The 14,016-nt window shown below is 46.6% G+C and overlaps 3 protein-coding genes across 4 annotated transcripts; 2 read left to right on the top strand and 1 right to left on the bottom strand.

Moving 5' to 3' along the window:
• Positions 1 to 847: 847 nt before the first annotated feature.
• Positions 848 to 2,877, top strand: GL218_07936 (6-hydroxynicotinate 3-monooxygenase; the record flags this gene model as incomplete). Of its 2 annotated transcripts, XM_033584718.1 has the most annotated exons (7): positions 848 to 883; positions 1,216 to 1,544; positions 1,645 to 1,808; positions 1,876 to 2,104; positions 2,161 to 2,247; positions 2,304 to 2,385; positions 2,446 to 2,877. In XM_033584718.1, 7 exons carry the CDS (start codon positions 848 to 850, stop codon positions 2,875 to 2,877), a joined length of 1,359 nt encoding a protein of 452 aa, XP_033441155.1. The 2 variants fall into 2 exon arrangements, with proteins under 2 accessions (XP_033441155.1, XP_033441156.1); XM_033584717.1 differs by lacking the exons at positions 848 to 883; positions 1,216 to 1,544; positions 1,645 to 1,808; positions 1,876 to 2,104 and having other exon boundaries at positions 2,216 to 2,247.
• Positions 2,878 to 3,959: 1,082 nt separating this feature from the next.
• GL218_07935 (2,4-dichlorophenol 6-monooxygenase) lies at positions 3,960 to 6,158 on the top strand (the record flags this gene model as incomplete). Its single annotated transcript, XM_033584716.1, has 7 exons — positions 3,960 to 4,077; positions 4,163 to 4,243; positions 4,294 to 4,439; positions 4,511 to 5,118; positions 5,189 to 5,301; positions 5,360 to 5,432; positions 5,504 to 6,158. 7 exons carry the CDS (start codon positions 3,960 to 3,962, stop codon positions 6,156 to 6,158), a joined length of 1,794 nt encoding a protein of 597 aa, XP_033441203.1.
• Positions 6,159 to 6,702: 544 nt separating this feature from the next.
• Positions 6,703 to 9,403, bottom strand: GL218_07934 (Cocaine esterase; the record flags this gene model as incomplete). The annotated part of the gene is made up of 4 exons (XM_033584715.1): positions 6,703 to 7,255; positions 7,506 to 8,689; positions 8,750 to 9,158; positions 9,207 to 9,403. 4 exons carry the CDS (start codon positions 9,401 to 9,403, stop codon positions 6,703 to 6,705), a joined length of 2,343 nt encoding a protein of 780 aa, XP_033441242.1.
• Positions 9,404 to 14,016: the final 4,613 nt, after the last annotated feature.

Genomic DNA, 14,016 nt, shown 5'->3' with positions numbered 1-14,016 from the left:
TTTACAGCTGTTCCTGTTCTGCTCTGGTCTTATGCTGGCCCCATGCAAATCTATTGTGGCATCGGAGATATATAGGAGATATAGGGCGCCACTCCACATTTAAGTCCGGGGATCGGTGGCTTGTACTACAACTAACGGGTGGGAACGGATATTGCGAAGATTCCGGTCCGCGCTCTATGTCCGGCATCATCCGAGCCTGTATCCACCAATCCTTCCCGACTTCCGTTATCCGTCTTAGATGCACTAAATTTAGTTATTTTTATATTTTGAATATTTCTTTTAGATCCTTAACCTAGTGAAAGCTTTCTGATATAGGCCAATAATATAGTTAATGTCACTTTTTCTATAGTCTTAAGAGCATAAGAATAGAAAGCTTATCGATTGCTTAAGGCCATAGTACAAATCTAAGTTGTCTATGATCGGTAGTTCTTATCAGAATAAATCTCAGGCCTATCTCTATTTTAGCTATAATCTCTAAAGTAGGTACTCATTAATAAACTTGCATAAAACATTCATTGAGGGGAGTAATGTTCCTAGTCAAAGATGACGCAGAACATTAGGTCTTATGCACGCTCAATGACATAATGGCATAATGGCATCTGCTACCAATGTTCGTAGAATATGCCTAAGGCTGAAGTTGAAATATTACATGTAGCCTTCGAGTAAATTCCTAGCTTGGAAATTTGCTTTGAGAGTGCAACCCAAGCCATTGATGTATGACCAATTGGGTGCAGCTTACTGAACCTTGAGTAACTAGACATAATTCATGATACTTTCGCAAGATGTTGAGACCTTCGTGCGCAATGAGTCCTAAGACCCAATTTACATATATTCGGAGTTGACAACAATGCCTCAAAATCTGCTTACGCCTCGTAGTCAACCGGTAAGAAGTCCTATCATGAGATGAGATGGATTACCCGAAGTGGGGGTAGAAGACCCCATTGAAATGGAATAGCAGAGCCACGAGCGGAGAGGGTCAGAAAAAATAACCGTATAAGCAGAGTTGCGAGAGGACGCTCTTAAAAACGCGCTCAAGTTAGAACTACAGCCAAATACTCATTTATAAGGAACCGAATATCACCAATCCAGCTTCAACTATTGACAATAGAAAGCAATCTTAAGAGTCGACTCAAATGGCGACGGAAAGATCAGAAGCAAGCGCAAGTGTATACCTCCATTATACCACAATTATCCATAAACTAATTCCTTACTCAGAAATCCCCTAATACCAATGGCCTCCATGTAGCCATCATCGGTGCAGGAATAGGCGGTTTAGCTTGCGCGATAGCATGTCGTCGAGCAAACCCGCCCCTCCAAGTCACCGTACTTGAGCGCACGCCGGAAATCCTCACCATCGGTGCCGGGATCCACATTCCGCCGAACGCCTGCCGGGTGCTGACTCGCTTCGGACTTCTCGAGAAACTCAAGCAGGCGGGCGGGTACCAGGTGCAGGATTTCACGCTAAGGAGATACGAGAACGGCCAAGTCCTTGTTGAGAAGCCGCTCAAGGGTAGAATGGAGACGGAGTATGGGGCACAATGGATGTAAGAGCAGATATGAGACGTGCAACCCCTAATTACTCGTTTATCGAAAAAAGAGAACGCTGACTGGGAAATTGGATCCGAACAAAAGAGCAATACATAGAGGAGATTATCAGAACGTCCTGCTCAAGGAGGCTCGAGCTGTTGGGGCAGTTGTGTTGACGAGCGCAGACGTTACTGGCGTCAATCTTGCTTTCGACGGCGCCCAGACCTTGTTGCTAAAGGATGGAAGACAAATTAGCGCAGATGTAGTAATTGGTGCGGACGGTATGTCAAACCTGCTTTCCAAAAATTCTTAACTATATTATGATAACTAGCTAAACTTATTGAATAGGGCTATGGTCTTTAACCCGAGAGATCGTCTTAGGACGGCCCTTTCCGCCAACGGAAACGGGGGATCTTGCATATCGTGGTACTTTCACACGCGAACAGCTCAAAGGACTTAAGAACGAACGAATGGATAAGTTACTGGAGCAGTCAAATATCCAAGTATGGCTCGGACCGGGAAGACATGCCGTTTTCTATCCTCTGCGGAACCATACAGAATACAATCTCGTCTTGATGTAAACCCCCCTTAAGAACCCTTGGTTTGAGTGGTAGAATTACTGATTACTTATAGAGCCGCGGATGATCTACCTAGCGGCGTGCGTACCTCACAAGGCAGTCTAGAGGAAATGGCTGCTAACTTTCAAGGATGGGATCCGATGTATTTCTCTTCTCCTAACCCCTTTATGCTGAAAATATAAACTAAGATTTATTTAGCCTCAACGAAATCATTTCATGTCTGAAGACCGCATTGAAATGGAAGCTCCTCCACTTCAAGGAGCTCGACCAATGGACCAAGGTACGCGAGGACAATGAAGCCTCGGAGAAATGCATTTCTAGTCCTTCTAACATCAAATAGGGTGTAATCGCTCTATTAGGAGACGCCTCACATCCGACGCTACCATACCAGGGCCAAGGCGCTGCCATGGCCGTCGAGGATGGCGCTATCCTCGGATTACTTCTGGAGAAATTCCAAAGCGCAGGCATCCCATCGAACCAAGTAGAGAAAAACGAGAAATTAGCAAGTCTTTTCCGCCTGTATGAAGGCCTACGCAAGAAGCGGACGGAAGTCAACGTGGCCGGCGCCGTGCATACCCGCCATTACTACCACTTGGCCGACGGCCCGGAGCAAGAGGCGCGCGACAAGGAATTGGCCGGGCTGGCTAGCGGGAAGTGGAAGGGGCCATGCTCGTTTAATTGGGGGGATGCTGAGTATCAACAGAGCTTACTGGGATTTGATGTTCTTGCTGATACGGAGAAGAGATTCGACGAGTGGTTAGGAGATATTTAGGGATAGGCCTATAGTGTCAGCAATTTGTAAGCAGGTGTTGATAGGTAAGAAATAATACCTCTTGACTACTGGAGCTACATACTAACGGTTTCCAAGAAGTAAATTTCCAAGAGATGGTCGAATTAGAATTTATATCTATGCAAAACCTCGGTACTAAATTTCATCATATTCTATATCGAATACTAGGTTCCTATGAGATAGAGATAATAGTAAGTATTTTCCTCCTGCCCCTTTTTCTTTGGAAATAGGTTTGTTGAGATAAGGTAATTATAGTCTTCTAGGCCACTATATGTATAGGGTCGTAAATGACTTACCCCACGGTCGGTATTCACTTGCAATAACACTGGTAAAGCCAATATTGAGTTCTAATCCAGCATTCCTTTTACGAGTATAAGAGTAACTAAACAAGATCAAACCGTGCTTCGGAATGACTTTACTAACCACCATGCTCGCAGCACTTCATGCATTGAAAGTGGACTTCCGTTGGCTTAGTATCTATATCAAGTAATGATAAATAAGCCATTACCAAATTGTGTTATAGTCTTGTGACCAAGCTATGCGACAATTGTCTATTGTGAGGCGGTGCATTGATTCTAAACAAATGACAAATACGGGACGTTTAAGTGGTCTCGGTATGGTAATACCCCTGGGAAATACATGCGCCTAGTCTTATTTGATGCTTACCGGAAGCTTACCTATACCGCCGGTAGGGGTTTAGAATCCCGGAGTGGGTCCGACCCGAGGGTCTGGTTGGATTAATTGCGTTGTCAAAAGTGTAAGTATCCGCAAGTGGGCTACTTCTCCTCCAGCAGAATACCCGATCGGTTCGTTTGCGGGCCAGGTAAAAGCCGAGATGGAGTAGCTAAGCTTATGACATCCCCGAGCGACATTACATAGCGCTTAGTTAATAGAAATAGGGAGTAAAGACGGAGAGAAGTTTAAAGGCCTCTTAAATGCTCTGGAGTTAATTGATTGATATCTCATATTAATGTAGATATACTTTATCGAGGTCGCTTCATTCTCATATTTCGTTACACATATACATACACGTACAGGATCACTAACACGCAAACTCATTCACCATGACCGAATCACACGGGACATCCGATGGCTCTCCATCCTTCTCACTACACGTAGACTATCTCATCATAGGAACCGGACCCGCGGGTGGCGCCTTAGCAGCCTTCATGGCTTCGTATGGTAAGGACAAGCAAAAATAGAGATTTTGCATATTTTCATGGTATCTTTGAAATGTTATCAGTATCTAATCCGGATTTTCTCTTAGGGATGAAGGGTCTCATTGTAAGCCAAGACCCGAGCAATGCTGACACGCCGAGGGCTCATATCACAAACATGGCTGCACTGGGTATGATGTAGACCCAAAGAACGTTGAAATTAAATCTAATGAAAATACAGACTCTCTCCGGGATATCGGACTCGACAAAGAGTGCTACAAGGCGGGAACGCAGAATGATTCCATGCTACACACTCGCTGGTCCAATAGCATGGCCGGCCAGGAATATGCTCGTATATATTCTTGGGGGAATGACCCAAAGCGAAAGGTATTGTTTGGCCGATCGCACATTTCCCTCTGTATTCTTTCGGTGGTAGTCTGACAGTTTTCGTGATCAAGGGGGAATATGAGCTCGCAAGCCCGTCGGAGATGTTGGATCTACCCCAGACCTTACTGGAGCCGATATTGATGCGATACGCGACACTTAACGGCTTCAACTGTCGGTGGGATACTGAGTTCGTATCGTTCGAACAGGATAAAGAAGGAGTAACCACAATATTGTTGGATAAGCTCTCAAAGACCACGTTTCAAGTTCGCTCTAAGTACCTCTTTGGCGCAGATGGGGCGCGAAGCAAGATCGTGCAACAGGCCCAAATCCCCCTAATACGGCGTCCAGGCCAGGGGTTCGCAGTGAACGTGCTAATCGAGGCGGATATGTCTCATCTCATGGAGCATCGCAAGGGTAACCTTCACTGGATCGTACAGCCCGACCGTGAGACCCCTGAATGGGGTTGGATTGGGTGCATGAGGATGGTTAAGCCGTGGTACGAATGGTTGTGTATCATATTTCCTACTCCTAACGCGCCGAGGGAGGTAAGATCTAATGAAGAATACATGAAACGTGTCCGTGAGATGATCGGGGACGACTCGGTCGAAGTCAAAATATTGGGCGTGTCTACTTGGGCTATCAACGAGACCGCTGCAGAGTACTACTCAAAGGGCAATGTGTCAGTATAACTTCAAGTTTTTAATCCCCTCTTTATACCGGCTTCGCTAACATAGCTGCGAACTGAATAGGTTTTGCCTAGGTGATGCGGTACATCGGCACCCACCTAATCATGGCTTGGGGTCAAATACTTGTATCCAAGACGCGCATAACCTCGCATGGAAGATCAACTTCGTGGACAAAGGTATGCGCGAAAAGAAAACTCTACTCCCAAAACACGTATTGACAAGATGTTCGTGTAGGGTTAGCAGGAAAAGAGCTATTAGAGACTTACAGCATAGAGCGCCAACCAGTAGGACTGGATGTAGTTACCCAGTAAGTTAATCATGCACGAGGACTACGGCTAGAACTGGTGAAGACTACACATACTCACCACAGATTAACAGGGCAAATGATTCTCTAAGGAACCACCGGAATATTTGGGAAGCTCTTGGCAACATCGAGCCGACTGTGGAAGCTCGCATGAAGGCTCATAATGAGATTTATGCAGGCTCACCAGAAGGAAGTGCTCGCCGGGAAAAGCTGGCCAAGTCATTGCGGGCAAACGACAAAGAAGAACATGGTCTCGGCGTCGAAATGAACCAGCGCTACGTCTCGTCGGCAGTGTACCAAGCGGACCAAGGCCCAACGCCGGCTTTCACCAGAAATCCGCTAGAGCACTACCATCCTACTACGTATCCCGGGGCGCGTCTACCGCACGTGTGGTTGGGAAACCATACGCCGTCCAAGTACATCTCTACCATTGACCTAGCCGGAAAGGGGCAATTTACACTGTTCACGGGCATCGGAGGCCAGAATTGGAAGAAGGCGGCGGAGCAGCTGTCTTCCGAGCTAGGGGTACCGATTAAGGCTTATTCCATTGGGTATGGACTAGATTACAAGGACATATATCTCGACTGGGCAGGCATTAGGGGCGTTGAGGAGTCTGGCTGTGTGCTTGTGCGGCCGGACTACTTTGTGGCTTGGAGGAGCCCGAAGTGGGAAGAGGACTCTCCTTCAAAGTTGAAGCAGGCGTTGAAATCTGTATTGTCGCTTTCTTGATAGCGTTTACTCAACATTTCTATACGCTATAATTACAAATAACTTGGTATTTATAAATTTAGGTACCTAAATAGACACCTACCTCATAGGAGCAACGCGGCTAGAGACCCCTGAAAACGAGACCCTCTTGAACAACCACAGTGGGTTTAGTTGATGTTGGGGTAAGATCGACGATGCATTAGGGGAGGATCCCCCACCGCGGTAATTTACCCCTCCTATCTTCCTATACTTCGTTGAATATATAGGTAGTTATCGCCAAGTTTTATAAGTCCTCACCCCAACATAATTCCAAATAAAATAGCCATCTTAAAACAGCAAACGAGCTTTTGACATTACGTGAGCTGTAAAAATAAATCATGCCTACTATCTCCGAAAATAGAAGAGTATAGAAATCAGGAACTCTCTAAATATCACTGATGGATGTTTCCTAAAGGGGTATTGTGTATTGGTTGACCTAAGGTCTTGAGAGGTCATTAGTTATTCTCGTGGATGATAGCTTAACGTTGAGCATATATATACTTCGTGACGATCAAATTTAAGTAACTTAGTCAATACCTCCCTCATCCTCCTCCAACGTCTTCCCTCCCACAACCACCTTCTCCGCCGACTGCAGCACATATAACATCCTAGCCCAACTATCCTTACTAGTATTATGCCACGCGTGATTCGTCCCGCGCTGCACGGCCACATCCCCTCTCTTCAACAGCCTAGTCTCACCCGAGTCCAGCACCAGCTCGACCTCGCCCTCTAACACGACGCCGAAGTCGCAAGACGGCGTCCGGTGCATCGGCGACGTGTAGTCCGGCGGAAAGTCTACCGTCCGACACGCGGTTCCGCCTGAGATGCTGATGGCTGGCGTGTTGGTCAGGTAGTTTTGGTATGTCTTTATGTCTTTGCTGTCGGCCATTGATACCGGGAAGCCTTCTGTCGTGTACATGAGGCTGAATAACATGTCCCCGCCTAGGACCTGGCGAACGGGCGCCTTTTCCGGTACGGCGTCGCTGAACACGGCTTTCCCGGAGGCGTCATGTGTGGTGATGAAGCGCGAGTGCGCGCGAAGATGGTTAGGAGGGTATGTTGATGGCATGATGAAGGACCTTAGAAACCTTTCAGTAGACAATCTTATCTTAAGGTTGGTCACAGTAAAAGAGTTCTCTCTTATATAGTAACTAGTAGGTATACTAGTAGTTATCTCTAATGAGAGACATTCAAAGGAACTGTAAATATAATTCCTTCGGAATAGGGGCGACATCGGCATAATATACCAGCACATATAAATACACCTTCTATATATTCATCTCTATCAAGTACCTAACCTAACCTAGCATACCATCATATCATACTCACAATGCGGGGATGAGGGGCAGCAAGACCCAATTGTCCTGCTCCGGACCAAAATGGATAGTGTTGAGCCCCTCCAATCGATCCCGCGGCCGATCCTCCTCGGAATTATGCTCGAACAACCCCGCCCCCTGCGTATCTCCCGACGAGACTTCCAGCACCAGCCGATGGCCCTTACTAACGACCACGTTGGTCGGCCATACCTCCACGTCCACCGCATATACTACTCCGCTCTCCACGGGAAGCACGTCCGTCGAGCGATATTCCCGATGGGGGTGCCAAGGCCGATGCCGAGGGTGACTGTCGGCTACTTTTCTGAGACTTACCCGCAGCCAGCCCTTGGTCACGGGCACTGGGTCGCCTACTGTGCCTGTGTAGAAGATTTCGTTGCCCTGTGCGTCCAGGTGTCTCAAGGTGACGAAGAGGTCGATCTCCGAGGGATTCGTGTTTTTCTCTGGTAGACTTGATGCCGACACGTTCAAGTGGACTACGACATGGCCTGTAAACTCGGTCTCTTCGGCAAAAGGTGCTGTTGTGAATTGGACAGCCTGCGGGGTTTTTAGGGTCCCCGGCGCTCGGTAAGAGATGGAGCTCTCAGCACTCGACGTAGATGAAAGAGCTGTGGTTTCGCTCAGTTGCTTATCCGCGGTGAGGAAATACTTGGTGTACTTCGTCCTCGGGATAGGCCATTCTTCTTCGTAGCGATGGGGATACTGTTTCTCAGCTTCCGCGTTATTATACCCGACGTTTCCTTTCCGTAAGACTAGGCCAACCTTAGGAGCGGCACCTGTTGACCATCCTTCCGTGTCGTGTCCCTTGAGGAATGCATCTAGAAAGCTTTTTTGTATCTCGACGTTTTCTTTTGAGTAGAATGGTAGATCGTGGCGCCCGGTGATAAGTCTTAGATACTTGTGCTGAGAACCAGCGTTTAGATACCCTTCTACATTTCCGCGCAGATGTAGCAAGATGCCACCCCAGTTCCCGACCGAAAGGACCGGCACTTTAATGTCATTCATGTCGTAGTCTTTCGAGGCGTAATATTCTTCATCTAGAAAGTGGTGCCTTGCGTTATCTTCATTTTGATCGCGACGATTGGCACGTAGCTCCTCTTCAGACAAATCTCCTTCAATCGTATCATAACCCCAATTTCGAGCGGCCCTTCCAGGGCGTCCATACTGATTTGTGACAACCTAAGAATCTGGTTAAAAAGATCCTATAGCTGATAGTACTCGATTAGAAAATTGACTAACCTGTCTATTCCACCAAAAGCTAATGAAGGTATTGGAGAGAATACCCCCATGCCTACAGCGGTCGCGATAATAGTCCGACATGCCCTCCCAGGGAATGATGCAGGCAAGTCCTTTAGGTTGGCGGGCTGCCACTCTCCACTGACTCCCCGCATAATAACTCACGCCGAGCAAACCGACCTTGCCGGATGACCACGGCTGGGATGCTGCCCACTCGACAACGTCAAAGAATGCCTCGCTTGTACCGCGAGACATGGTATCGAGCACACCAGGGGATTGACCAGTACCACGCTCATCTGCCCTAACTACAGCATAGCCGTTCCTAGTCCAGAACCCCGGGTCCGGAGTTTCCCATGAAGAGTGCGCCGAGTGATGTTCTTCGGGTACTTCAGAGAATGAGGCAGAATGAAACCTATGACGGTAAGTATAGTTATACTGGGTGGAATCACCTATCACTTACACACTATAATGGACATCTTTGCCGTACGGACCATAGGTTACCAAAACAGGATATTTTGTAGATTCGTCCTTGGGACGATAGACGTTGCATCTCACCAAGCCTTTGTCATCCTTCAAAGGTACGGAAACATTCTCCTCATAGATGTAGTCAAACGAGACCTGGTTCACCTTGCGGAGATCTCGATACGTTTGCGACATCTTTAAAATTGTCAAGCTTGATCAATATCACCAACAGACCCTAGAGGATTGAGCATACGTTCGTGTATATACTCGGTAAATCCACTCTGATATTATCGCCGACGCGGAAGTTCGCGAGTTACAAATCGAAGTAGTCGTGTCGCGAGCAATGGATTCTTCCTCAAATTCCCGTGCTTTACGCCATGACTTGAGATAACGTAGAAGGGCGTTGCTATCGGAGGGGCCTCCACCCGGCAATTTCCTTCGAGATTGCACGATATCGCCCATTCCATAGGGAGGCGTACGTACGATGGACTTTGACACTTCCGTTAGCCTATATCAAAATCCGCCGGATTTCGATGTCCAGGATTATTCCTCGCCAGGACCCTACGGCTTAATAATGATATGAAAGCTTTTTTGTTAACATTTGGTCTCGATTTATAATTCCTACACCCCCAATCTCTCAAATCAACAGTATTTCTACAACTAGACACCTAAGGCAATGGTAATTCTGGCCCCGGGGGTATTCCAGTATTAGCCAGTACGACAGGAATGAATCGATATATCTTCTCATTTCTTCCCAAGAATAACCTTTTCAAATAGGGGACTGCGCATGTTTATGTGGTAGTGACCTATCTTCCGAAAATTCCTGGGACTTCTTTTCCTTCCTATGATGCGTTAGAGATACCTTTTACCGCCTTAATTCTTTTGAAGCTGACTTTCTATCTCAACAACCCGGACATATTCCTCTCACGCCGTTCATCCCATCTTTCATTAGGGAGGAGTTCGCAGAGGGCAGTTCCCAGGATTTTAGATACAGGAACTTTCAACCTGAACAATAGCTGCGAGCCAGTTTCTATTGCGGAAGTACTGACCGGGCCAGTTTCCCGCCCATCCAATATCAGCTCTCCCCACCATACGACTAACGTCGCAAAGTAAATGCAAAGAGGTAGGTGCGGAGCTTCGGAAATTCGGGACTTATCCTTTTCAGATGAAGCGTGGCGGCGCGGTGCTGTCATAGCTTCCTGTGCGATACGAAGGGTCGTCTTGGCGTGCCACTGTGCCACATTAAAGTGGTGACTATCCCGCCATGCCCTGACCGAGTCCAGAGCACTTCCTTCTTGGAGAGGTTTCGAGGCTTGCAAGGCTACTTGGGTAAGACGCTGTAGGTGATTTAGGTTGGAATGGAGTGACACCTGTGTAAGGTGATATAGCAACATTTGAGAAACTTCGAGTTGGGATGGATATTCCGTCTCGGTTGTTTTTCCTTGAATCCATCGATTTAGCGCAAGCTCGACGAACTCCAGTTTCCACAGAGGAGGACGTGAAGAGTTTTCTGTGTTCTGTGGGCTCGCCATCCAGCTGTAACATATGATAGTCGCTAGATAATCCATTTCTGTACCCGGCACACCAAACAGATTACCGCTACTCGAGGTAGAGACCAACCCACCTGTAGGGAGAGAATGGAACCCAAGAGCTTCGTAAGTCGCGTGTAGGCCAAACTGAGTTTCTCCCATGAATGACGGGGGCCTTTGTAGCAATAGCACCCTATAACAGTCAAGAATACGAACCGCTTCCAAAAGCAGTCTCGCTTCCCGTCGCTGGTCTAAGGGAGCATCGCATGGCAAGTTGCTTATGCAAGAGCCAATCGCATTCAGTTTACTCGCATGAAAGACTTCAATGAACTCATAAGCTCGTTTGTCCCCGCTACACAGCTCGTAGATCTCCAGTAGGATGAACGTCTTGGCGATGCTCAATGATGTATCAAAGTCTATAGGGTCTTCTAGAAGATATTTCTCATAAAGTAGCCGCCGGGAGTCGTTGAATAACATCTTCGCAACCTTCATACTGGCATACGCAGTACAATAGAGACCACCGACGGCGGCCATTGCAAGGCAGAGCTCTACTGGGGTATCATAATTGGCTTCGAAATCAGAAAATATAGCAAACGTGCTTGCGATGTGTGTCCGGGAAACATTAAGTAGGATGTTCAAGACATCTTTATCGTATACGTAAAGTTGTGGTGGAGCTGAATACCAAGATCGTCTCTGTTCCTCTCGAGAGGGAGATGTTGGTCGCGATCGCCTTTGGAAATGATCTTTCATCATCTCAATAGCGCTATCCATAGAAGGATCTGAGTCGATGTTTAATGATAGGGAGTCTAGTGGCCATGCGTCATCTGTTGCGGAGAACTCGTTAAGGTCGTCCAACCAATTTCCCAGGTCCTACTCAAAAATGTCAGCATTAGTGAAGGTGTTAAAGGGGTACATAGGTGACTAACAAGTTGGGGGAGTATATTATCCATCAGATCTGTGTCGCCGCAGATTTGGTCGATTGGAATAGATTCGTTTGGGAAAGGAGCGTGTAATGAGAAGCTTCCCGTCGTCTCCGGAGGCATCCATTGATCAATGCCTAGTGGTGTGAGATCTGTAGCACCCGGATATGCGCCGCCGCCTTCTCTGGTGTCTGGTACGCCGATTCCAGGAATACCGGGCATAAGATTGGATCGAACTAGGGGTAACTCAAGGCTATTCGGTACCCAGGGCTGGGGAACTGGAGGCACGTCGGAGTTATCTACTTCTTTCCCGCGGATAATTTGTTGACTCGGGGATATAAGTACGGGATTGCGAGGTCTTCCGGGTGGCCTGCTAGAACTTGAGACCGTGCAAGGCAGCATTTTAGCGCGACATGCTTCACATGGCCGGACATTGTTGCACTTCAGCTTTCGCTTTCGACATTGGTCGCATGCTAACTTTGAACGTTCTCTCTCTTTAGGCTTACATTTCTCAATTGGAAGTTGTGAGAGAGACCCCGGAGATTCTGACGGCGATCCATTCTCAGGATGAATCTTCTTAATATGCTTCGCCCTAACGTCGGCGCGATGAAATCCGATTTTACAGTGAGGGCAACGAAATGGTCGCTCACCTGTATCTGCCCGTGGCCATGAGTGTCAGCGAGCTCGCTATTTAGAGGTAGCTATATACAACGACTCACGGGTTCTGTGATGCCGAATAAGATGCTCGTTTCGCGCAAAGGAACGTCCACATATGTCGCATTGCGCCATCACTGACAAGAGTTTGAGCAGCTCGACCTCCTTAGATATGTGCTTGGGATTTATACCATCCAATGCTATATTATTTTTCTAAGGCCTAGAAGATCTCCCAGATAAAAACGGATCGAGATAAAAGCCAAATAATCTGGGGGACTAAGACCAGTATCATAACCGGGAACAGAGAATATAAACAGGGCTTATCTCCGCAGTTGTCGCGAATACAGGTATGTAGCTTTATGTATGTAAACAGGGATTAGAAGTAGCTCCACTGAACTCGTCTTAGAGGGCGCAGACTTCTTCTAATTCTAATAGTTCTTAAGGACTGCTTATTCTTACTCAACTAATTCTTAGGATATTAGGTTAGGTCGTTACCAGTGTAATGGAGATGTGGTAATATGCTGTATTTTACTATGTATGTGGATATTTTGAAGCCACCTTATTAAGATAGTCAGTGCTGTTGGCTACCCCTTATTTTTCGGTATCTGCTTTTCGGGGTTGAAGAAAATGGATACCAGTTAACCCCATATAATTTGGCGGGACTATGTAAAGACTTAACCTTGGGTATCTTCACCTTTGCACGATTTACAAGGTATTCTTCACAGCCCATATCTAAGCCACATGAGTTCATGGCTCATCGCGTTATCTTTTATTGTAAGACAGGCAAGTATTCCAAATTATTCAAGTGCCGCCTTGGCTATAAGCCACGTAATAAGACTGATATTCCTGGGCCGACCCTTAGTCTATTTCTTAAATATTCTCTATCCAATGAAATATGCTAAAGCTTCCCCGCGTCTAATCCTCGCCGCCCTGATCCCTGCTGTCATTTCTTTTTGTCCCAGTTTCTAGTCTACATAGCAAGTTGTGTTGGAACTGGACTATTATATCTAAAACAAAAAGAGTATAAGCTCCGGCTTGTGCTTAATGCTAATATAGTTCTGAAGAAGTTATAAGAGAACAAATAACTATATTTAACTAGAATACTTCGTACATATTCTTTTATAAGCGCGATGTTGATTTGTTGATTAGTTGATTAGTTGATTACTACCTAGGTTAAGTTAAGTTAGGTACCTAAGCAAGATGAACACCGCAGCACCAAATTTACCCCATCTCGGGTATTATGAATTACCTAAGGTAAGAAAGTCCTACCCCTTTTCCCCAGGAGTTACCTATGACTGAATAGAAAATATTCAACTTCATAATCACATCAACCTAAAGTCAATAACTACCTAAATTCGGAGATGGTAACCAGTGCGCAGAGTTCGAGCTGGCCAGGAGAGCGTGAGCCTTCCCATCAGGATGTCGCCTCAGCTAGTGAACGCCCCGATCCCACTCTCTTATGCGATTTCAAGAGAGCCCTGTTAGCTAGTAGCGATGCGATTGGAACAGAGAAACTCTTCCACATGGACCTTAGGAACCAAATCTATGTATCTATCTACCTATCTACTATCTATAATATATATCCTACTATCATTTATACACCGATCCCTAACAGGCATAGGAGACTCCGACGAAGAAGTATACGTATCCCGTAGCTCTCCTGTCACGCTTTCCGAGATTGCCAACAGATGACCGCTTAGCCCAA

Source organism: Daldinia childiae, assembly GCF_008694065.1.
Source record: "Daldinia childiae strain JS-1345 chromosome Unknown Scaffold10, whole genome shotgun sequence".
NCBI classification, from domain to species: domain Eukaryota; kingdom Fungi; phylum Ascomycota; class Sordariomycetes; order Xylariales; family Hypoxylaceae; genus Daldinia; species Daldinia childiae.
The sequence above is the reverse complement of the archived record's forward strand: the minus strand, read 5'-3'. Positions and strand labels throughout refer to the sequence as shown.